The sequence below is a fragment of the Perna viridis genome, chromosome 1 (assembly GCF_037379345.1).
Source record: "Perna viridis isolate PV_CMFRI_1.1 ecotype Kerala chromosome 1, ASM3737934v1, whole genome shotgun sequence".
Lineage (NCBI taxonomy): Eukaryota > Metazoa > Mollusca > Bivalvia > Mytilida > Mytilidae > Perna > Perna viridis.
This window is the reverse complement of record NC_142445.1, coordinates 15,251,580-15,278,164: the sequence shown is the minus strand read 5'-3', so window position 1 is coordinate 15,278,164 and position 26,585 is coordinate 15,251,580. Positions and strand designations below refer to the sequence as shown.

The 26,585-nt window shown below is 33.3% G+C and overlaps 2 protein-coding genes across 2 annotated transcripts; one reads left to right on the top strand and one right to left on the bottom strand.

The window, feature by feature from the left end:
- Positions 1-750: 750 nt before the first annotated feature.
- Positions 751-5,524, bottom strand: LOC148627415 (uncharacterized). The gene is made up of 4 exons (XM_088572685.1): positions 5,479-5,524; positions 3,699-4,058; positions 2,987-3,099; positions 751-2,640 (listed from the first exon to the last, which is right to left on the bottom strand). The coding sequence occupies exons 1-4, from the start codon at positions 5,494-5,496 to the stop codon at positions 783-785; spliced, it is 2,349 nt and encodes a 782-aa protein (XP_088428811.1). The 5' UTR covers positions 5,497-5,524; the 3' UTR covers positions 751-782.
- A 12,853-nt stretch (positions 5,525-18,377) lies between these two features.
- Positions 18,378-20,723, top strand: LOC148627414 (uncharacterized). The gene has a single exon (XM_088564665.1). The coding sequence runs from the start codon at positions 18,431-18,433 to the stop codon at positions 19,949-19,951; it is 1,521 nt and encodes a 506-aa protein (XP_088420791.1). The 5' UTR covers positions 18,378-18,430; the 3' UTR covers positions 19,952-20,723.
- The last annotated feature ends 5,862 nt before the right edge of the window (positions 20,724-26,585 follow it).

The following is a 26,585-nucleotide window of genomic DNA, read 5'->3' as shown; positions in this document are numbered from 1 at the left end:
GAGAAGTTGAAATATCAATACATTCGAAGTTACCGTTTTTCAAAGTTTAATGCAACATTAGTTGTAACGAGGAATTACATTGGATAACATCGTTAATTTCAGGACGTCACTTCAATATTTGACTCCACATGTTTACGTAAGCGCAGATATTTTTGACAAATACATTTGACAATTGAAAACGTATTGAAAATTCGTGATCGTCAACGGCGGCAAATATCCATTTGCCTACCCTCGCCACTAAAGTCAATTTGTCACCGTCAAATCTCAGACTGACGAATCAGAACTTTAAATAGGATACAGTTATTTCCTAAATCCTCAACTATTTTTATTGAATAGTTTCATTGCAATAGATAATATTTGGTTTTTCCCAAACCTTTGTGTAATCTAGAATATTTTTAATTATGGACCTATTTCTTTGTATCACCTACATAATTTGAAAGAAACAACTAAAGAGCAAATGTTGCTCTCACTTGAATATTCAAAACTCTCTTAGGAAAAAAGACAGAGTTTTCATGTGAATTGTTGCATAAAGTTTTTTTTAATCAAAATAAAAACATGAAATTATCCTCTCAGTTATGAACTTGAATGACTTTAGTTATTTATTAGTTTGCTTCAACTCAGAACCTTTTTTTCATTTTTGTTGATGTGATAAGATTCAAAACTAGATAAGAACAAGATAGATTACTTCCAATTTCAAATACTAGTATACAAAGGTGGACAAAAAAAGAGAAAAGAATAATTAAAAAAAAATGCAAGGGACGTTTTAATTTGCTCTCGAGTTATCACCCTTCCGTCGTACCAAAGAGTTTTGTAGGCCGATGATCTTTATAGTCACAATAGAAAATAATCGGTATTTCATTCTCGTTAGAAAATAAGATTCCGGAACTAGACTCGCTCCATACGTTTTTAGCAGCATCAAGATATGTCTTGTGATACATATTTGGACTTCCTGCACTGAACTTTATCGATCCGCTGCACTCTTTATAAGTTGGTTTCTGTCCTTGCTTTTTACTGGGAAGACAATAGGCCCTACAAGCTATTCCGCACTGGTCAACAGCTGTAAGAAGGACCTCGATCGACGACATTTCTGGCTTTTTAATAGCTATAAATGATATTGCTTCTGTGACTGGCTGTCTGTTATCAACGAAGACATTGTCACTATATGTTCCGTCGTAGTTTAGCCCATAAGAACTTATTCTTATTTTAACCAAGCCAGATTTGTCATTATGACATTTTTTTATTGATGGTCGCTTTTGTAGTGGCCTGCCGTTAAAAAACTCTATCCATTCGCCTTCAGTATAGATATCTTGTTCTTTAAAGTTACCGTCTCCCTCCATCTTCTCATAGGTTGTATAACTAACATCACCATGACGGATGTGGACGACTTTCACGGCAACGAACACCCAAAGATTGATGTCTGATTTACAATCTGCCGTAAACAAATTCTGTATGGGGTACCCGTCACATGGTTTGTCTATCTCCGGTATGTAAAATTTATCAATTGACATGGTAGATAAATCGACTTCTTCATCTGGTTCTCTTTTCACTTGAACTTGAATAAGTCTATCAGACTTAGAATGGGAAGGCTCATTTTTAACTTCTTTCTCCCATTGAATTTGAATTTGTGCATTTGGAGGTGCTATGAAAGAATTACGGTCGTTTTGTCTTTGAACCTGTTTTGTCGGTGCAACATGTTTTCTTTGTGTCTGTACTTCGTGTATGAAGCCACTGAAGTTACGTATTGAAGCTCTTTTCTTTCGTTCATGTACAGATGAAGTCTTTTGTGTCTCAATTACGTAAGTGTAAAAACTTTCACCCTCAGATATCATATCGTATGATATTGTTGGAGTATCAATAGACGTTTCTGATGCTGCTTTATTGGCAGGCTTTCGGTCAGGATAACACTGGTACATTACTTTCATCATTTGCTCTGGTGTTATTTTCGGTAAAGCTGCACTAGATTTTTTCGATACACAGCGTTGAGTAAATACATTACACTCAAGCCACTTAGATCCACAGTCAGGTTTTCTGAATGAACATTCAGGAGGTGGTGCACACCGATAATATCTTTCTGTCCAAAAATTTCTATATCCATCTTTATTTTTCAACAAATTTCCACCAAAACGAGACGAACGATCATCCGGAAATTTTGGTAGATTTGCCATATACTTGTCAGCGGCATGAATACCTCGAACATTTGGATAGTCGTCTTCAGGCTGTCTGAATCTTTTGCGAAATTGCTCCCATATGCAATCAATATAAGCGTGATGTAAGAAAAACATTGGATCAGAAGGTGCCACCTCTATGTCACTCATATGACCACCCACCCAAAGATGAACACTGTCGTGCTGGGATTCTATATCTCGTCCAAAAGTGTTATGGTGAGCATGGTTTACAAGCGTATCGAGAACTTTTTGTTTATCCATTAACTGCCCTTGACCTATCGCTCGTGTAAGACGCTGTCCATTTGACGCTACCCAGTTAGAAAAAGGACCTGTTCTGACCGAACCATTTCCGTTTCCGGCGAATAAGTTTGTCCAAATTACAGAATCTGTCGGGTTTGACATTTCCGTATCAAGAGTCGAGTCCCAGTAAGGTAGCATTACACCAGGCATTTCCTCTTGTAAAGCTTGCTCATATCTAGAAAGAAGATGTGCTTTGATTGATAAAATGATGGAAAATTTTATGCATTAATTTGCAATAATGTACTACATCAGTTACAAGATCGCTCGTGTTTTAGACATTATACAAGTTCTCAGTGGAATTAATAACAGAGATGAATGTGAGTATCTATTCTGAAACATCAACTTTAAAATATTAAATAAGTTTTTTTCATCGAACTTATCGTAACCACTTTTCATACGAGTATATATATCATTTTTTTTAAAAACATAAAACATATACTACACGATCAAAATTTGGGACGTTTACTTCCGGTACATTGAAAACATACATATATTAGTTTACGGGAAAAAGGAGAACTTACAAGAAAATAAAGTATCTGTGCCAACCTAGGAAAGCTGGGCCACGATGAGCTGCCATACCTGCTATTCCTCGATGAAAGTCTACAAATGCGTCGTACTTATTTGGATGTTTTTCCTGAAAGAGAATGGATATTACTGAGTAACTTGATATATATCAAGCATTCAGCGTTTTCAAGTTGCGATACCGAGAGTCTTAAAGGCGATTCAACGAGGCATACTGTTTATCTGTTGGCACGAGCCTTCAAAAGTTCATACGAACAAAAATACCTGCAATTAAAACCAACACTATGGATATTGTAAAAGCCTGCACAAACTGAACAAAATCTTCAGTATCATTATACTGTTTTTTTGTTGTGTAAAGCTGAAACTCTTTCTTTGATATAATCTTTCTTAGACAACACACAATATAACTATAATTGTCTATCCTACTTTCATATGACCACTGATTTCTCGATTATGACATTACAGCATGCAAATGCTATTCAATCACCACCAGAATACCCACGCCACAATGGCAGAGGGAGGTTTGGCGCTGTAAAACCTATATTGTATTCTACCATTTTGTCTGAAATGCATGTACCAAGTCAGGACCATTGCGGTACCAGCTACTTCGGTGGTGAAATGTCTGTTTCGATTACATTCGGCCTTGACTTGATTATGGTTACCATTATTTGACCTACACGCACCTAATCATAACACATACATGTAGCTTACTTTGTTATTTTTTAATAGATTAACGGCTTTGTGATAATCGTTTCTCTCGTCGTCAGACAACACTCTATATTCCTTTCTTTCTTTCGGTATTGGATTCAATCGCAAATGATTACTTCTATTTACAGCCAATTCTCCAAACCACGTGACTGTGTCCTTGGAAACACTTTTACATTTTCTGTTATTGTTCCACATATAATCAACAAGACAAGATCCTATGGCTTCTTCGTCGGTTAGCGTTGGTCTGTACCAATTCTTTTCTTGTAAACAACTTTCCAAAGGTCTTGGTAAAGGAATTGTTTCCATTCTACTTCTAGCTATAATAGTGAAGTAACTAAGAACCACAAGGCACACACTCTGAATCTGAATTATACCAAAAAGATGAAGTTAAATTAATATGTGAGTGACAGAATACTAAAACATAGGCATTCATTGCAATTCTGAATAATGTTCATACAATTTTGAATTAGTTTAATTCTTTAAGATATTGTCAATGATGGAAAATAGAAATTTCTTATGTTTTTGCGAAATGTGGAGGATGTTAATGAATAAACGTAGCTCTGCAAGTAGTATCATAAATTTGAAATTTCTGGTGAAAAGTATTCCGATTAAAACTGATTAGTTTGGCATTTTAACAATTTACTAAATGAATAATCAACGAAAACTTTCTCATGTGTAAAACAGTTGCGTACTTTTTGTTATATTTTAAAAGAAAAAAAATAATATTTCGATCTAATAGGGAACAATCCAATTAAGAAACACACCGAAACCAAAGAGATGCGAATCATACACTATGAGCTCATATCGGATCGCCCCTCGGGTGAGTTCAAGGTCAAAATCCCATTAAGGTCATACGAAAGACTTTTTTACAGAGAGATAAGCTGGTATTTTTAGCTAATTGAAAAAAAATATGGATAAGCTTGGAGTCTGACGATTACATGCATGTCTGGCTAAATGAGAAGCTTTTCTGTAGTCTGTAGGTTGTAGCCCGTTCACCGGTACATAATTTTCGTGTCAGTGTGCACTGTATTCACAACGTAACTATTCGATAATGTTTACTTGTAACATGAAGGTTTTACCTTTTGTTCTTTTTCCCCAATAAATATGAGAGGAAGACCAAGAGTGCTCTAAACAAGAAATCTTGTATGATATTACATTAAAAGTCATAGTTCCCGTAGAACTCAATTGGAAAACAGCCATGCAATATCCAACCTCATTAGCATAAATATTGCACATGGACAACTCCGCCTCTGACAAAAAATGACCCCGCGCGAAACGATAGCACGAGCTACCCGTGCCTGTATATCTCAATTATTGATTACTGGGTGTTTTCAATTCATTTTACAAATTTTCTCGCCCAGCAGGCTCAAAGTCTATTTGAATAACTCGTAAGACCGTGCTATAAATATAACTTATATATGCCGTACTATTAAGTAACAATATGGACGTTTATTTATGTTACTGTACTCTTAATAAAACTTTAAAGTATGAACCAAAGCCAAAGTTTCTGTCTAATAAGCTATGAAACGAGTCGCACAAAACAGTAGAAGCGAAGTGAACAATTTTAAGCCGTAGGTGTTATACACCTTACAATTGGTTACACATTTGAAAGTTAAGGTAAATTGACGATTTAACTATGACAAAAAAGTTGGACTATAGAAAACTGTATCATTGTTATTATTACCAAACATGTATATCCTTTCAAAATATTATTCATAAAACGTGCGGAAGTCATATAATACAGACATACAGACATGTACACAAATTAAAGTTAAAGAAATACCTTGGCGTGCAGTTTCATCTCGGACGAAGTGTAAATACCAAAAAGGCTGAAATATAGTAGCAGTACGTAACATATGGTCATTAAAGGAGCGCAAGCAATGAAACAGCAGGACTCTTTGTTTATGGTCGTAAAGTTAAGTCATCGGCAAAGGAAAGTACACGATTTTATGTCTTGCTGTCTTAATCTTGCCAATCCTGGCATTTATATGAAAATTACATCACCAAACGTCTTACTGAAATCGAAATTCGATTGTTGTATCGCCGATCAATTAGTAACTTACCCCTACATAAGGTTGATCAATCTTTATATATGTACAAATTACCATTGGTTAATGCGATATAAAATCAAAAATGCATGCAAGTGAAATCATCAATGCAATAGTTAAATATGGTCAGCTGTGACAGACGTTGACAAAGAATTCTAATCCTCATACAGATGAAGTTTTAATGTTTCTCGCCGCAAACAGTCCGTTAGCTGTATGATTCACTTAATCTGTGTATTTTTTATATTCGTTAGTTAGATGTCTTTTTTCTTTTGATACTAAATTCATATTGCATTTGGTAGAAATTTGCATTTTTTTTAACGTTTTAAAGAAATTAATAGCTTCAAATTGTTTTACCTTTCTTAAATATTAAAAAAAAAGCTTCATTGTTTGAATTTATTTGACTTGTTTGTGTCCTGTGACTTTGTAGTTGGTCATGTATCTTTAACTGTGTTTACCTAGATATCACTTAGCTGACATCTATAAGTACTGAACACTACGGAGATGTGAAATCACGCACGTAATTAATCGATGACGTCATAGCTTTGTATAAACTAGCGTTTTAATTGATCTAGCTTCTGGATGTCTTTGACTAAGTTGGTAATGCAAGCGATACTACATCGTCGTTTAAACTTCATCTTTACTCGAAAGGACTCGTTTGAATTATTGGTTAAATATACTTGCTGGTGTCTTATTTATTAGTCGCCATTGGGTAGTACCTCAATTTTATATTAGTACTATTAGTGGTGCAATACCAGACATGGAAAACAGACACACACAATGAAGTACATAAAGTAGCTGAAATAATATATACGAAGTAACAAAGCAAATGAGCAACTTGGACTCCACTAAAAACTGGGAGCATGGACCAGGTGCACCGGTAGGGTAAGCGTCTTCTGCCGAGTTACTCACAAAAAGTCAAGCCGGGGTAGTCGAAAGAGGAAAGGAAAACTACGACACGTTAAACAAATCAGTTTTCATGGCGCAGATGGATACACCATAACGATCCACGAGTTCATGATGACGACCATAAAACTTCTGTAGTGAAGACTTCAATCTTGTAGCAACATAAACCTATACCAGAAGCCTAATTGTTAGAAGTCTAGCACGATACAAGAAGTTTGCGTAGTTTCGGCAAGCTCTGGCATAACGTATGAGTTGTGATATGAACACTCCATACGCAGGTGCTGAAGGGATGTTGCCACAGATGAAAGGAAAGTTGACAATTTTGAATGAAAAGTCTTCACGTCTGTCGTAAAGTTTGGTGAATAGTTTTCCCTTACCATCGATTTCGAAGTGTAGGTCAAGATATGAGGCTGACCTCACTGTGTCTGTAGTATCCTTTATCATAAGTTCTTTTGGGGAGATGCGATGTATCAAATCCCTGAAATTATGATTGTTTAAAGATAATACGTCATCTGTATAGCGGAAAATATGATTATAGGAACTAGCTAAACGATATTCTTTCTTCCGAATCAGATCAGCTATGAAGTAAGGCTCATAAGAGTGAAGGAATAGGTCAGCAAGTAGAGGAGCACAATTTGTTCCCATTGGAATGCGACCGTTTGTTGAAAAATGCATTCACCACACTGGACAAATATGTTGTCGATTAAAAAATTCAGCATTTTGTAAGCATCTTCTTCTGTTTATTTGGAAGATAATTTGGAATTATTTCTTACAAAGCATAAGGAATCTCTACCAAGAACTATATATTTGTATCTAGGTGTACCATATTTTTTGTTTGGAAAAACAACGATGTATAATGTTTTTAGTCGGGTTTTTAACTGAGTATGGGGAATTGAAGTGTACAGTAAAAATCATAGGTTTTAATGCTCTTATATTCTGATAATAGTCTTGAACTGATTGTCTCCGAATTTTTCAGGATCAACATTGAATTAATACCACTATGGGAGTAATAAGAGTTGTGGTAGTACTGCAGACCCTCTTTGATAGCTGTGAGTATAGAAGTTAAACGTTTTGAAAGAGTTTGGTAGTATCCAGCTATGTAACGTTGCTTGTATGGGTTCCTGTGGAATTAAGGAATCCATTACATAGACGGTAAATCACAATCATCGTCTTTGGTAGAGAGACCAAAAGAGGATAGCACAGAAAATAGGTGATGTTGTTCGATAATTTTCTATCAGTACGCCCTGTACCTACCTCCTTTTATCTTGGTGTAATGTAACAAGAAATTCTTTTTAGACACAGAATAAACATCATCAATTTTATCTTAAAGTATAAGTATTATAGTTCAATAGAAGATGAGACATTTAAGGTGCCCAAAAACTGCATTCGATTGTTTCAAGAGTGTCTTCATTACAATTTGGAAATTTATCACTACAAAGAAAAAGAATGGTGTTTTAAGGAGTCTGTGTACTAACGATAGATCTCCGAACAGGCTTTAATGTAGACTGGTTTCCGATCGCAATATTCAGTATGTTACACATATACAAATAAATCTCGTGAGAGTGTATTTCTAGTAGCTAATACATGGAACGTAGTCCCGGGAACCAGGAAAGCTTTAATGTATATATCACTTCTGATGGTGGTCTTATATGATAATTAGTAAGTTATAGTGGTATTTTGTTCAAGAAGAGGTCGCTTATTTTTTTTCCAATACTAAGTGTGAAAATTAACACTTCTTCAAAAATCTCAATAGTTCAAATTTTACCATTAGTTTTCTGACTCGTGTATGGAAAGAATAATAAAAAATAAATATTCAATCTGCAAGCATGTTAAGGTAATATGACATGGTATCGAACTGTTTAATCCTATTTCAAGTGTCAACCTTTTGTATGTTCTACCATCCTTATATCTTAAAACGCACTTTTGACGAAGCTTTATCTATTCTTTACACTCGGGCCCATATATACACACAGCGATGTTATTTTATAACCTAACATACATCTTTTATCTTTTCAACAAGAAAATCAACGATATATAACCCCATGATACATACACGATCTCATCACTATTCAAGAATCAGCTTTTAATTCTTTTATAAAATATTTCAAGCCATTTTCAAATGCATTAACGATTTCTTCACGTTGATTTAAACAATGGCAATTCTGAACGGTTTCAATGTGCATTACTTTTTGGAAAATGTAATTAGTCTTATCCCATATTATATAGAACAGATCAACTTGAAAAGTCTTTCCTGCATCAGGGGTTTTTATATCTTAAAGACTCTCAAATTATGTTTAGTTTTCAAGCTATATATATATTGCAAAAAAGTGATAATGAGCTTATGATATCTTCTCGAAACAGATAAAACCAGTAATTAAAATACAAATAAACAAAGTAATTCACACAAAAATGAACCGAAAACACGCGTAAAGTACGACAGTACTAACGATTAAAATAACCTTTAACAACCCAAAAAGAACAACAATAACAAACAAATCTTATCTTTGGGTGTAGGAAATTGTGTAGTTAACGGAATTATCTTTGGACATGGGGCATGATCACTTCAGCCTGAAAAATGAACTTGTTTTAAATTCTTGAGTGTCTTTGAATATTTCAACAAGCTTAAGTGACTGTCACATACCCTTAAATAACCATTTGATATTACATTACCGTAACTACAACCGGATAAATTTCTAAGACTCAATAGGAGGAAAGTCACAGCTGCAATTCAATCTATCGATAGTTTGGTTATTTATTTATTAAGTTTTGAGTGAGATCATTGGAAAAGATACCATATCCATGTTACTGAATGTTTGAGTAATTGCAGGCACTTAAATTTCTAAAGTATTTTTTAGAGCAAAATTGATCAGAAACTCAAAAATACTTTAAAATATAATTTTTGTTTAATGGAATACTATTATTTTTGCGTGTCACCATTAGCATGAGTCGCAAAATAGTATTATACTGCAAAAAAAATATATTGAAGAAAGTAATATTCCCGTGATCAAAACGTTGTCATTCAGTTTCGTGTGTACATGGAAAAGAAATGGAAGTTGAAACGGTTTAAATACTTCTCTTGTCAAGAATCAGGCAAACTCAAATATTGATGTGCCACCCATTTCTTGATTCATACAAAGAATGATACTTAAAGTCTTCAGTTAGTTTAGTTCAGTTTTAGTAGAAACTTAAATATCTGCATATTATTGTTTGGGTTTACATTTTCATGGACTGAGGACATTTTGTTATTTTGTTTATTCGAATTGTCAAAATTTCGTGGATATGATATTGGCTTCTACCTAAAACGAAGACATGTCATATTGATATGGACTTTTGGTTTGAAAATACTTTGAAATATGGAATTTTAAGACTAACAAAGAACGAATAGTTAAACAAATGAAAAATCAGACTCTAAGAAAATATCTAGAACGTTATTATATCACTATGCAGTTTACTCTTGCTCTAAAGACCGGTTACTGAGTGTTATTATACAATCATTTTCGGTTCTTTCCAAAGTTCAATTCGGAAACAGTGAGCGAAAATCTTGATAATGCCTTATCAACAAAGGTGAATTTTTAAACCCTCTTATACTCGATTCTACAGCACTCCCTATGCTTATAAATATTCTTGAAAAATGTCTTTAAATCAAACGGGAAGTCATCGTATGCCAATTTAACACCTATCTGCTTTGTCATAATTCCATGTTCTTAGCTATTTCGATGAATTTTAGAGCCAATGTCTACATCAATTTTTATTCAATCTATTTAAATTTAATGACAGTTTTATTATACAATCCTGTTAACAAAATCAGAATCAGGCTGTCTACGTGGAAACTAGTATGTTTCTGGAAGTTGAACATTTAGTACTTCGACTATTGTACTTTGCTATTGAAATATGTAGTTCGGTTGTTTTTAAGATATTTTCCCCTCTCAATACATGGCTTGCTGCATATATATACGAATCTGCCTTACAAGTGATTTATAAAAAAAGTACAAAAATATTTCGATGTGACTGATTTTTATTTCGTGTTAAGAAATATCGAAGTTCCGAACAAGGAAAAATCATGAAACAAAACACAAAAGAGAACTCTAAAAAGATAAAGATAAACTCACACATAATATTATGGCCTAACACGGGTACATATTCCGGATTTAATGCGTTTCCTTCTTACAATTAACACATCCATTTAGTCTGTTGAAGGTCATGGCCAGTGAAAGAAGAGAAGACAATCACTAACATAATTTTGTTGTTTGACCCATCTGTCAGCCTCTTATGAGACTGATTTTATAGCTAATCTGATCAGAAAGAAAGAATATCGTTTGGGTAGATCATTCAATCTCAGTTTCCGCTATATAGATGACGTATTATCTTTAAACAATCCTAATTTCGGGGATTTGATACATCGCATCTACCCAAAAGAACTTGAGATAAAGGAAACTACAGATACTGTGAAGTCAGCCTCATATCATGACCTACACTTAGAAATCGATGGTTAGGAAAAACTATTGACCAAACGTTACGACAAACGTGACGACTTTTCACTCTGAATTGTCAACTTTCCTTTCATCTGTGGAAACATCCCTTCGGCTATAAGTGTGGGAGTTAATTGCTTCGAAAGAGTCTTGGAAGTACATTTTTATAGATCAAGCTATGAAGTGTTGTTTGTGAGAATTCTAGTGGATATTACAATAAAAATAAGGCGAAAACGTTATTGTTTTTTTAAACTTCAATTCAAGTGCTTAGTTTTAACGGTTTTAAAGCTTTTACAGTAATTGGTATACCTACTCACAATTTATCATTTAACACAGTGATATTATTTCGTTCATTATGTTTCCATGAAAAATATACTTGAAAAAGAAATCATGGCTTTTACATACAATTCAATGAAAGAGTAATCAAGGGAACCAAGGTTATGGCGGTAATCAATAGAATGTAATCCAGGGACAAAGACCAGACATGGAATAGAGACATACACAACAAAGACGATAAAGTAAATAAAATAACACATACAAAGTAACAAAAGCAAATGAGCAACTCGGCCTCCACTAAAAACTGGGAGCATGGACCAGGTGCACGGGTATGGTAAGCGTCCTCTGCTTTTCTAGAAACACCCGCCGAGTTGCTCATAAAAAGTTAAGTCCGGGGTAGACAAACGAGGAAAGGAAAACTATGACCCGTTGAATAAATCAGTTTTCATGGTGCATATGGATACACCATAAAGGTCCACGAGTTGATGACGACCATAAAACTTCTGTAGTGATGACTTCAATCTTGTAGCAACATAACCCTGTTCCAGAAGCCTATTTGTTAGAGTTCTAGCGCGATACAAAAAGTCTGCGTAATTTCGGCAAGCTCTGGCATAACGTATGAGTTGTGATATGATATGAACACAACTTTCCTTTCATCTGTAGAAACATCCCTTCAGCACCTGCGTGTTTCTAGAAAAGCAGAGGACACCTTTCCTACCTGTGCACCTGGTCCATGCTCCCAGTTTTTAGTGGAGCCAAAAATGCTCATTTACTTTTGTTACTTTATATATATTATTTTAGTTACTTTATGTTCTTTCTTTGTCTGTTTTAATGTCTGGTTTTTGTCCCTGGATTACACTCTTTTGATTTCCGCTATAATCTTGGTTCCCTTGATTACCCTTGCAGCTGTCAAAGAGGGTATTCAGTCTAAACACGGCACCACTATCGCAAAAAACCAGTTCAAAAATGCTTATTACCAGTACTACGATATTTAACAAATTAAACAATACAACTCAAGTATGTGTTGTCCATTTTGACGTACGGAAGGTTTCGACAGACTTAACCATATATTGTTTGTTTGATGAAATTAATCAGGTAAATATCAAATGATTATGTATTGCCACTGCTGTCTATCCAAGAAGTCATTTTCTTTCGCTCAACATTTTATTAATACACAAGGTGCAGTAGTTGAAAGCAAGGCGTTTATACTGTGAATAAATATATTATATTGATTTAGATATGCAATAATGTATGAATTTGACTAATAGGTGCTTCATTTGTTAACCACCTTTTTGGTTTATATATTGGACCAACAAACACATCACTACATTCTTAGGCATTTCTGTGACAGGTGAACATTTTTACGTGTATATCTCATCTTTTACTTCTGTTTTGATGGCTATTCGATTATTCAAGCAGACAAGCCTGCATTAATTCCGTCCGCGCTTGTATTATCTTGAATGATTCCATACCATCTATCCCTTCCATTGAAATTTGCCAATCTTTATTCGAAGTTTTAGTTTACCTATTTATGTATCAGAGAACCTTGGATTGAAAAAAATCTTGTCCATGCTTTGCAGAAATAAAATCAACGTGTTACTAAAACTCATATGCAGCGCTAACATGACGTATCGAGTTCTTAAACCACATTTTTCTTCCAGTAATCAGATGACGTTATAACACGATTGTATCGCGGACCTTTCCTTCAAAATGTTCAAAGTCTTCAAAGAAAGAAAATATAACATTTCATTAAAGCCTTTATACTCAATGGATTAAATCTTAAATTCTGGAATTTTATGCTTGGGTAAAAAAAAGGAAACTCACAGAAATAATTGAAAATTAAGCATGCATTTCATGATCCAACCAACAGAAATGAACGCTCTGAAAAAAATCCATTGCATGACGAGAGTAATTTTCAAAGATCTTTACAACTTCAAAGTTACAGACACATGCTGCCATGATTTATAAATATAAAACAGGCATGATAGAACGAAATAACGTACTAAAAATGATGAAACGCCGTCAATATTCTGTTGCGATAATGCTTTAACGCAATTTGTCTTTTCTGTAACGACTGGAAAATATGACATTTTTTTTAAAAATTACCTTTAAAATTGATTTGTTATTTGTCGAAAACTTTTAGCAGGTTTCTCTTCTTGATGTGTTATTTGCAGTTTATCACGTTCAAAACATACGATGATTACACATATTAATTTATGCTAACCATAATGACTGATATTTGACATTTTCTGCCATTTCAATTGTTTTGATAACCACATAATGGCCAGCATAGGTTTCATAGGTGATAATGCGTTATTGTTATCATTTTAAATATACCCTCACTTCGAAGATGTAGTGTTTTATTGAAAGAATAAGCAAGTGAACCAAGGTTATAGCGGTAATCAAAAGAATGTAATCCAGGGACAAAGACCAGACATGGAAAACAGACATAAACAACAAAGATCATGAAGTAACTTAAATAAGATACATACAAAGTAACAAAAGCAAATGAGCAACTCGGACTAAAAACTGGGAGCATGGACCAGGTGCGCCGTTAGGGTAGCGTCCTCTGCTTTTCTAGAAACACCCGCCGAAAGTTTCTACTTATCTATGTATTTATTTTGCAAACAAAATGCTTCGTAAATATTAACAGGAAAGTCTTTATTTCTGTCGACATCATAATTTCATATGATTTTAGTAGATTTAATATGTAGATATAACTAGTGAAATAGTGAAGCTAAACAAAAAGATCGTATATTCGATGGGTATCGTACGATAAATATCCTCGATTTTTTACGCTTATACTATCTTTATCTCATAGTGAGATAAAACCACAAAAGACTCAATGTTTTTTATCTATGTTTTAAAATAGAGGTTTAAAGTACATCATTTTTAAGTACGATTGTTTTGTAGTAATAGAGTTGTACGTTAAATATGGATAATCAGCTTTGGCGAGAGTTTTATTCTCGTTTTATGTCAAACTGTGCACCAGACATTTAACATTCAGGAAGTAATCACAATAAGATTTAAAATGAGTTCCATGTATCTGAATTGTAGGAGTAATCAAGGGAACCAAGGTTACAGCGGTAATCAAAAGAATACAACCCAGGGACAAAGACCACACATGGAAAACAGACATTCACAACAAAGAACATAAAGTAACTAAAATCATACATACAAAGTAACAAAAGCAAATGAGCAACTCGGACTCCACTAAAAACTGGGAGCATGGGCCAGGTGCACCGGTAGTGTAAGCGTCCTCTGCTTTTCTAGAAACACCCGCCGATTTCCTCATGAAAAGTCAAGTCAGGGTAGACAAACGAGGAAAGGAAGACTATGACCCGTTGAATATATCAGTTTTCATGGTGCAGATGGATACACCATAACGATCCACGAGTTCATGATGACGACCATAAAACTTCTGTAGTGATGACTTCAATCTTGTAGCAACATAATCCTGTTCCAGAAGCCTATTTGTTAGAGTTCTAGCGTGATACAAAAAGTCTGCGTAATTTTGGCAAGCTCTGACATAACATATGGGTTGTGATATGAACACTCCATACGCAGGTGCTGAAGGGATGTTTCCACAGATGAAAGGAAAGTTGACAATTTTGAATGAAATGTCATCACGTTTGTCGTAATGTTTGGTCAATATTTCTTACCATCGATTTCTAAGTGTAGGTCAAGATATGAGGCTGACCTTACAGTGTCTGTATTATCCTTGATCTCAAGTTCTTTGGGGTAGATAGGATGTATCAAATTCCCGAAATTAGGATTGTTTAAATATAATACGTCACAATAGGAAGTCACGAATGCTTGTAAAGTGAAGGAAGAAATGTCTTACAGATACGTTTAAACATGCATGATGCACTGTATTCTCTAGACTTCAGTTTTTCTTCTCTTACATATTAATCCTTTGTAAGTCCGTAGAAAGCATGTTTATTTTGTTTCTCTATATATAACCAGGTTTTATATCATGTTCAATAGTGTTAACTCATTGGTATCTTAATGTATAACACAAGACTACTATTTTTTTTATTAAAACATATATTTTTGATATCTTTATGAACGCTTAATCATTTTGTGTTTAACCTGTCGCATGCACGTGCGATCACATGTTAATTCAGTGATGGTCGACTTGTTTTTAAAATTATACAATCGAGATATTTTCAAAATACTTTTTTTATTGATATCATTACAACAAACTCACTGTAGTTTAAGTATTTTGAGATATTCTGACACATTGCAAATCATATTCTAATTTTCACAATGTTTCATAGCCGCCTTAAAATATAAATTTTTTTTTATATAACATCGACTATTATGTTTCCAATAAAATATTAGCAAATTTAAAGATTTTACCAAAGTATCAGCATTACCTAGTCTTCCTTTCACAATCATAGTGGTACTTTTAGTCTCCCTTTCACACTCATAGCGGTACTTCTAGTCTTCCTTTCACACTCATAGCGATTCTTCCAGTCTTCCTTTCACACTCATAGCGGTACTTCTAGTCTTCCTTTCACACTCATAACGGTACTTCTAGTCTTCCTTTCACACTCATAGCGGTATTTCTAGTCTTCCTTTCACACTCATAGCGGTACTTATGGTAATTCGGAACTGTCATAAACAAGTTACTCATATTTCAACTTTTTTATTTCCTCTGTTTCGTTTCGTTTATTTGCCTGTATTCTATATATAATTGTCTGAAGCACTTTCTTTGGCAAGTTAAGTGGACACCAGTATAGTTGTATAAAGACTTTAAGCGTTGGTCGTTTTTTACTTGTATTACTTTGTACTATACACGGGCATTACCATGTAAACACCAATTTACTAGATCGATGAGTGTTTAGATAAATGGAAGAAAAACTTGATACAAGTTTTAGTTCCTATTTTTTTCTGCATAAAATATCCTGAATGATGATATATTACAATAAAAAAACATATTAATACAGTTTTTTACTTAAAAAAAACGAGAGGTGAATGGTAAACTCGGAATCAAGGGTACCAGGATTCGAATGGTAGTCAAAAGAACATAATACAATGATAACTGCAAGACAGGGAAAATAAGGAAACACAATAAAGACAATAACCAAAATAACACGTTCAAAGAAATAAAATTAAATGAGCAAACCGGACTCAGCTAAAAAGTGGAAGCATGGACCGGGTGCTTACTTTACAATTACTATTGGATTATTTGATTTACTTAGTGACATTTATCATTTTCTAGGTAAGAGTCTTATGAAGCATGGTATGTATAGTGACTATCATATTTTTATGATACAAAATAAGCAAAACTAATACTGTTAATTCATTTAATCCTTACAGAAATAAATAAATGAAGGTTTCGTGCCCCTTAAAAGTTTGCAATACCTTTTTCGTTTTAAGTAAACAATATATTCATTCTGAAGGAGACAAAATAAGCTCATTAGAAGTACATAACTTTTCCCTAAATTTAGTGATGTTTACAATAAAACGTCTTTTTCTTAGTCCTAGTTAATTCATTTCTTTCATATCATACAAAATGAAAGATAATTTTTTTTAAAAAACCTCCTTTCCATTTATCGGCTATACAGCCATAGTACCTTTAAAATTATATAATTAATAGTAAAGTTCTTCTTTCGTGATTTGTATTTAAAAGTGTTAATAAACAGTTAAGGATCACTAGTATCGTTATTTTGAATAATTTAAATTATTTTCACAAAGTTGCGTTTTGAGCTTATCTTTTTCTTTGAATCCCTTCTAGAAATAATAGGTATCGATGTGACAAGTTTCTAAATACCCCATCTCCCTTTCTCTCAATTACATCTTTGTAATTAGATATAAACTTAATTTCTGAATTCTTCTTTTCGACACGAACTGGAATAATGATTCTATAAGATACTTTCATCTAGTTGACTTGACGAGATAAAAAGTTGCATTGCCGAGATTGTTTCGCTGTTTTGAACCTTTACACAATTTCATTTACAAAAACCATATCGGTTATAAGAGAAGTGAAGATAAAAATATAGGAAAGGATGTAACTGTTGGTATTTGATCATTTCAAGACTGATGATGAGGTATTGTTATCTGGTGTTTGTTTATCCTTGCTGAGAACCTATGTACGTCTTCCCTAGTCATAAAAGAATATGAGTTTGGTTAAATTTAGTACATTTTCTAAGCCAAACACGCTCGTCTGTAAGTTCCAAAGTGAAATACGTATAATTTTGTATTGTATGTGTTTAAAACAAAATAATGTTAGATAATGATAGATCACTTTCGTACAATTTTCAAAGAAAGAAGGACCAGTTAAACAAAAAAAAAAAAACAAAAAAAAAAACAAAAACAAAAACAAAAAAAACAAAGGATTGTCGAATCGTATAACAGGACTAAGATTTGAAGCTTGGAATAAATTTGACATATACTTTTCAGTATTGAAAAGCCATTGTGTTGCTTTCTTTTTTTGTCTCTGGGGGATTAACATTAAGAAATACAAAAATTGAAAAGAACTAAGAATTCATTGAAGTATGTGATTATAGACTACCATATAAGACTACTATTTCAGTTCCAATGTAATCTTAAAGGAATGGTAGTATAAAAGAATTGATTAATTCAACCATCAAACATCATTATAAGACACGCCAAGTGTCGTCGTAACCTTTAACAACGAGAAAAATGAAAGAAAATAAAGTATATTTCAAATCTTCTACTTTCGGGAACTAGTTCGTTATCTAACAACAGCAAAATTAGGATGTTTAAAATCATTTTAAGACGCTCTAAATGGTTAACTCTATCATTTCAGTGGACGTTATTTATGATCCAGTTATTGGTCATTCAAAATTGACTAACAATTACCTGTAGGATCATGATGTACAGGAATGGAAAGAAGCCTCTTACTGCAATCGTTATTAAAACTAATCTATACTGTAAGTAAGGGTGTAAACGAACACCACACATGCCGTATCTAACAGCCTAATGGTTATTGATTATACTGCGATGATTATCCATACTGTAAATTGCTAACTGAATAAAATCTAAGAGTAAATATGGAAAGTTCAGAAGTATGAATAATACTGAAGTGTTAAGACATGTGGAACATGCATTCCTGGATACGACATCATCAGAGATAATTGTGCTGTTTTGTCTATTCATTTTATTCGTATCATTGGTTGTTGGTTTGGTGACAAATAGTTTAATTCTATGTTGTATAAAAAAACAAAAGTCGTTACAGACATTTGTGAATGCCGCTCTTGTAAATTCATGTGCAGTTAATATATTAGCATGTGCAGTTCTTTTGCCAATGCGTGTAATTGTTCTTGGATTATTTGTTGAAACAAGTGACAATCTCAATCGGATTTGCAAAAGTGAAACATTTTTACGTTCACTATGTGAAATATTTCAACTTGCAATGTTAGTTTCTATTAGTTTTGAGCGTTACAATGCAGTTCTTTATCCATTTGACAAAGACAGTCGTTTAAAACGAGTAATTGTAACCATATTTTTTTCATGGTGCTTTGCAATTGTATATGCTATTGTATCAGCAACATTTTTAATTGATGGAACTGTATACATTTTCTGCTACAGAACTCAGACATCTTTGGACGACCAGTGGGCAAATTATGAAATGTATGTTAATTTTCCATTCGGAATTATGTGTTTTGTGCTCGTTATAGCCTTTTATATATGCATAATTAGAGCCCTAATGAAACAATCAAAGAAAATGCTTCACCACGCAAAGGTACGGAACCGAAAGGTTCACCCTACGACGGAAAGCAACATTCCTACTCCGTCAACTGTTGAAGTTGTAATGACACCGTCACCTGCATTTGTTCATGGTCCTCATAAGAACACAATTTGTGATCAAGACGATCAAAAGAACAAATTACGAACGGAAGTAGATACAAAAAGACCAGGTCAAAATGAAAATGAAACGGAAAGGAACAATTTACGACCAGCATCCAGAATGGGTAAACTCCCTAAAATCAGTATTTCAAATAATATCAGATTAGACAGTATATCATCCAATAATGTCGTTGGCAATAAAGTAGAAATCTCAAAGACATTGAACTCAATGAACGAAAAATCAAGCAACGTCATACATACAAATATTGGCAAACCTGAAAAGGTAATTTCGAAAAACACACAAACCGCGGTTTCGGAAAATGCACAGACAATTGTTTCGAACACTAAGTCATGTTTAAAAACTTACGAAGTGTATGAAGCGGATGGCACCGTCAGGGTAGAACAGAGTAACAACGAAAGTGTGGCTGGCGCTGTGTGTATGTTTAACCCTAAAAATAGAGAACATGGTAAGAGGAAGCTGGAGGCAAAAATTGCCAAAAACTTTGCCATAGGCATTGGTTTATTTGGATTTGTATGGATACCAACACCAATTATTGTTATGGCTCATTATCATTTGACAATGCTGACCGAGGGGCAGTTTTATGCATTAACTATACTGTCAACCTTTTCATCCACCGTGTATGCGGTTAATCCATTAATTACGATATTTACCAACCGTAAAATTAAAACGGAATGCTTAAAAATTGTAAAGAAATTGAATGTTTTTGGTAAAAATAATTAATTGTTTATTTCACAATGTAATTTCCTTTTGTTAGAATACGTGTAATTGTTTTGTTCGGTTGAACATTTAACGGAACAAGCTATGCAATAATTGGCGAAATTATTATCACTGCAAATTACATTTCAGTTATAAAAAAACACATTACACGCGACGTGGGAGAGTTGGGTTTGTTTAATCCATAATTGTATGGGTAATTCATTGTTGCACTTTCATTGATTGCCAACATGTAGTGCATACACTACATTTTTACAAACATAAATACTACTTATTGCACGGTTCATTGAAAATTAAAATGTATATTCTCTAATGAGGCATGCAAAAATGTTGTCGCACATTTTTTCCTTCAAACTCCCACATGAAAATAAAATTGATCCAAATCGTTTTATCATTCGATTTCTTTCATATCGCCATTTACAAAAAAAAAAAGAAAAAAAAAAGAAAAATCAAAAAATCAAAAAAATCTATGAACATTAAAGTCCACAGACAGCAAACATTTTAAAGCAAATAGTTTTCCTTTCCTCGTTTGTCTACCCTGGACTTGACTTTTTATGAGCAACTCGGCGGGTGTTTCTAGAAAAGCAGAGGACGCTTACCCTACCGGTGCACCTGGTCCATGCTCCCAGTTTTTAGTGGAGTCCGAGTTGCTCATTTGCTTTTGTTACTTTGTATGTATGATTTTAGTTACTTTATGTTCTTTATTGTGAATGTCTGTTTTCCATGTCTGGTCTTTGTCCCTGGATTACATTCTTTTAATTACCGCCATAACTTTGGTTCCCTTGATTACTCTTTGATAGTCTTATTTAAGTAAAATCTTGAAATGTTGTAGAGCTTATCACAGCCCACTGTAAAATTAATGATATATTGGATAGAAATATATTAAAGTTGGTTATAATGAGAAAATATTATGTCAAAGACAGCCACGAGGAAACAAACTGTTGATTAAAATTTTTTATGAAGGTAATTCTTTTTTTTTGTTGGTCCCGATCAAAAATAAGGGGACAGATATGAAAAAAATGTTGCTGTAATGAGAATTGAAGATAAATTTCATTGTTAATGTGATATTGATGATTTCTTTATCAATGTGTTTCTTATGAATTTCTTTTTCTATAAGTTTTTTTTACAGATAAGACATATTGTCAACATTTTTTGTGTTATAATATGGCAAAATTCCAAAAAAAAAAAAAAAAAAAAAAAACATAAAAAAAAAAAAAAAAATTAATCCGATTTTGAAATTAAAAGATAATAGATTCTTTTATCTTTGACTGCATTGTTTGGTAAATTTTCAGATATCGGTTATGAGTAAAAAAAGGTTTAAAGAAGACAAAATATAACATTGGAATACTTATAATTACTTGAGTAGAACTGGTCAATCTAAACTTGTAACACATAAATCCTCTGAACAGTCTTAGGTCCTGTTTATATAGATGTTGTAGCCCCACTCTTTGAAACGGATAAAAAGGAAGGGGTAATTACAGGAATCAAGATTCAAGAGGAAATCAAAGCATGCAACCAAAGGATAAAGGCAGGGAAAACAGACCAACTCTGTAAATACATAAAATAACCAAAAACAACACGTATATAGAAACAGAAGTCAGAACTCAGACTCCACTAAAAAGGGGAACATGGATTAGGTGCACCGGTAGTGTAAGCATCATCTGATTTTCTAGAAACACCCAACAAATTGCTCATTAAATTCCAGTCCTGGATACAACTATGACACGGTCAACAAATCGCTTCTCATGGTACAGATGCGTACACCGTTACCATACACGAGTTTATGATGACAACTGTAAAACTTCTGTACTAGTAGCAACATAACCCTGTTTCAGAAGCCTAATTGTAAGAAGTATGGTGCATTACAAAAATGTCTGCGTAGTTAAAGCCAGCCTCAAAAGAGTGATGGAATGAATCATCGAGTAGCGGAGCGCATATCATTCACATTAGAATGCTGACCGTGTGTTAAATAACGCACCCACCACACGACAAATATGTAGTCGTTCAAAAATTCTAGCATTTTAAAAACATTTTCTTCGGTAAATTTGGTAAATGATTTGAAATCTTCCAAAATAAAAAAAAAAGTAAATTTTGAAAGAAAAACCCGAAGAGAAGTTTTGAGCAGTTTGGAAGAATAATTAAGGGAACCACTGTTATAGCGGTAATCAAAGAGTAATCAAGGACGGCAATCAAAAGAACGCAATCCAGGGACAAAGGCCAGACATGGAAAACAGACATACACAACAAAGAACATAAAGTAACTAAAATCATACATACAAAGTAACAAAAGCAAATGAGCAACTTGGACTCCACCAAAAACTGGGAACATGGACCAGGTGCACCGGTAGTGTAAGTGTCCTCTGCTTTGTAGAAACACCCGCCGAGTTGCTCATAAAAAGTCAAGTCTGGGGTAGACAAACGAGGAAAGGAAAACTGACCCGTTGAATTAATCAGTTTTCATGGTGCAGATGGATACACCATAACTATCCACGATGACGACCATAAAACTTCTGTAATGATGACTTCAATCTTGTAGCAACATAACCCTGTTCCAGAAGCCTATTTGTTAGAGTTCTAGCGCGATACAAAAAGTCTGCGTAATTTCGGCAAGCTCTGGCATAACGTATGAGTTGTGATATAAACACTCCATACACAGGTGCTGAAGGGATGCTGCCACAGATGAAAGGAAAGTTGACAATTTTGAATGAAAAGTCATCACGTTTGTCGTAAAGTTTGGTCAATATTTCTTACCATCGATTTCTAAGTGTAGGTCAAGATATGAGGCTGACTTCACAGTGCTCCTTTTTCTCAAGTTCTTTGAAGTAGATGCTATGTATCAAATCCCCGAAATTAGGATTGTTTAAAGATATAGCGGAAACTGAGATTAAAAGATTTTGCTAAACGATATCTAAACGGAATCTAGGAAAAAAAGCCTGATAAGCTTCTGACGATGCAAAATTGAAATCTTCATATTGACCTGGTAGGTTTAGCTTTTTTGGTGCTGTTCAAAGACCTTGTATAAAAGAAAAAGCGTCATTCGATCAAATAACTTTAACTATCGCTGACCTTTCTGACGATGTTGTTATTGCTAATATTAAATAATTAGAGAGTTAAACAATTATCTATCATAAATTTGGTTATTGTAGAACAGCAGCGGGCGCTTATCCTACCGGTGCACTTGGTCCATTCTCCCAGTTTTTTTGTGAAGTCAGGATTGCTCATTTAGCTTTGTTTTCTATATGTGGTAATTTGGTTATTTCATGTTCTTTGTTGTGAGTGTCGATTATCCCTATATAGTACAGCCATGGCATATAATATTTTAAAACCGCTTAAATCGTGGTTCCCTATATTACTCTTCCTTACGGGTAACAACACATCATAGACTTAGTTAAGTTTTCTTCATGTTTAAACCTGGTCTTTGAAGATGACAATTTAAGGATATAATTTTTATAATTTGTTTTTATTTTCCGATAAATTAACTCTATTGCTTTTATTTTCTTTGACGTCCTTCATTTTCGCTTTTGTTTGAAAAATAAAATTTAGAAAAGAAAGAGAAACTTTTTGTTAAAACCCAGTTTAATCTACCTTTCTATTTAAAATGCCTGTACTAAGTCAGGACCATTGCAGTGGTGTCAACCTTTCCGATGTTTACCCTGATATTGTCATTTCCTTTTGACTATAGGATTGCCCATTATTGACCAAATTTAATCATTTCTTTACAAAAAATTGACCATATAAACTCTAAGCCATAATAACACCGTCAAGTGAAGTCGTTAACTTACACGAACGATGGTACGAACTATTCATACAAAGTTTAGCATAATATTATTGCATTATTGAAATAAAAAAGATTCACAACTGCTAAATGGCAATTATTATCACATAATACAAAACGCCGTTCACATAAAAAATCCTATAGGATTTGTAATATGAAAGGGTCGTTTTTCAACAAATAATTTAATTTGATTGTTTCTCTTTTGAGCAAGATAGGCTATTTTCCATAGTCAAACTCGAAGTCATCACTACAGAAGTTTTATGGTCGTTATCAAGGGAACCAAGATTCTAGCAGAAATCAAAAGAATGCTATCAAGGGTCAAATACCAGACATGGAAAACAGACAAACACAACAAAAACCATTAATTAATCAAAATAATACGTACAAAGTAATAAAAATAAATGAGCAACTCGGACTCCACTACAAACTGGGAGCATGGACCAGGTGTACGGGTAGGGTACACTTAATAAAATTGTGACGTATTTATTTCCTATTATCATGCAATTTAGATAAGCTTTTTAATCATCATTAGTTGTGAAACTCATCAGTGAGCTATTTATATTTTCCATGTCTGATCTTTGTCCCTGGATTTCATTCTAACCTCATAAAAGGTTGTTAGATGCCACAACATCAACAAAGGAACAAATTATATCAAGAAAAAATAAAAACCTACAAAAACAATATGATAGGGAGTCTTTTCTTCAATTTTGAGTTATAAAGATAATTTATTAAAAAAAATAAGTAAAATTGAATTTCGTATGAAAAGATATTTTTTCTCTATTCTATATTATGTAAAATAAAGTATTTTTATCATGATTCGAAGTGTGTATCCTTAATACAATAAGGAATAAACAAAAATTATGTCAAAGCTCCCTCACATACTTTATAACTCGCGGATGAATCAGGGAAATAATTTTTTCAATTTAGCACCAGAACGAGGTATCGACCTTTCACATGTATATGTATATATTAATATGTATGTGCAATAGAATTATCCATGGGTCAATAGGTATTCATTAATGAAGTCATCTCAAACAAACAAAAGACCGTATTTGAGTCAATCTGAACTAGTACGAACACTATATAAAGAATTCCCAATGGAAATCTTAGATTCATATATAAAATGAATAAACTGAATAAACTGAATTATAAAAATATTGTCAGTGGGTTTTCACGATTAATAAGATTTTTTTTCAGTTAAGAATCGATGGCTTGTAGGTTGCAGAATTTCATCTCTTTTGCAATGATTAATCTACATTCAATACTGAGTCAATTTTTAACAGTAAACGGTTTGTACCAAGTCAAATTTTCTCTCAGTTGTATAACTCAGAACAACCATTCAAATTCCCATCTTCTTCAGTTTTATCAGAGGCATTTCAGGTGCTTAAGATATTAATAAAATGTCTGTAAATAATGCAAGTAATCTCTTAAGTTGCAGTCGCTCTAAAATCAGACAGAAGGTGTTTTAGTCTTAGTTTTTTATTTGGTTGTTGCGCTTTTGAGAAAAAAAAATATAGATTGTACATGAAATTAGCACATTGCAAGAGTTACCGTTCTTGATTTGATTTCATTTGGCTGATTTTTATGGGAGATGAATGTATGATTTTCTAAAAAGAGCAGATCAAAATGTATAAATGATTATAGTTATGCGAAAGTGTAGCATATGTAGACTAAAAAATCATCGTTTGTTAGGTGGATTTTTCTTCACCATGAATCATTTTACCATTGTCAGTGTTTGAATTGTATGTGGAGTGGTACTTAAATATTATTTAAAAAAAACCCCAAATTTTCCATTTGAGATTCTAGTGCTACTTTTGATTATGGTATATAGCATGATACTGTACGATGTAGTCCGTGGTTACAATATTTCATATTTCTATTGTGTTTAATAATGCTTTGTCCTTTAGGACAACAATGTATTGTAGTTAATTGTAGTCATTATGTGAATAGTTTATACATTTTATAATGTGAGCATATTTGTTTTCTTTTAAGTTAATAAATTTTTAATTATTTTGATCCAAATTATGAATAAAAAAGACTTGCCTTGAAGGATGAATATAGAATAAGCTTTCAATACATAATATAGGTTTGTTTTCTGATGCAAAAAGTAATTTGATCATTTGGATGTCTTTTTTGAATACAACATGTTGCCATTCATAACAAGCTTAACTTCCTAACATTTTTATAAATGATATATTTACAAAGGTCGACTTAGAGCAATCATAATCTGTGTCGTGATAGTTTTCATATCACTGAAAAATAACAAAAAAGATGAGTAGCGCGTACCAAGTTTTTCTGGCGGTGTGAATCGCGCATGGACCGAATCACACACATGCACCTATCCACAGTCATAAGATGTTGGTCATTAATTAGTCTTCGTTGCGTTATTTGACTTTTTAGTATACTCCACCTTTTAGATTCGGATTGATTACCTACAGAACATAACACCCTCCAGCCACAATAAAGTAACTCTTTTTACACTAGTCAATGATTCACTGAGATTCTCTATTACAATATTTAAACACTTCGCTCTCCTGAGAGTGTATTTAATTTACTCTTTTTTGTTATTAAAGCTTAGATGCCCATTCCTGTATATGTAAGATTTATTTTATCCTCTACTGGAAGAGGATGTGTTTGATGATGATTGTTTTCTAATTATAGCAGACTTCAGAATGTTACTTTGCTCTTGTTTCTATGATGTGGCTTGATGTTTTCAAAACGTATTTTATTTTGAGTTTTAATCTATACTTAATTTAATAAATTGTTATTACAATATGCCATATATTGAAGGTACACGAATATCCATACGAATGTTCGATGTTCTTCTATTTTTTTTCCATAATGTAGAAACGTCGTGCTATCGTG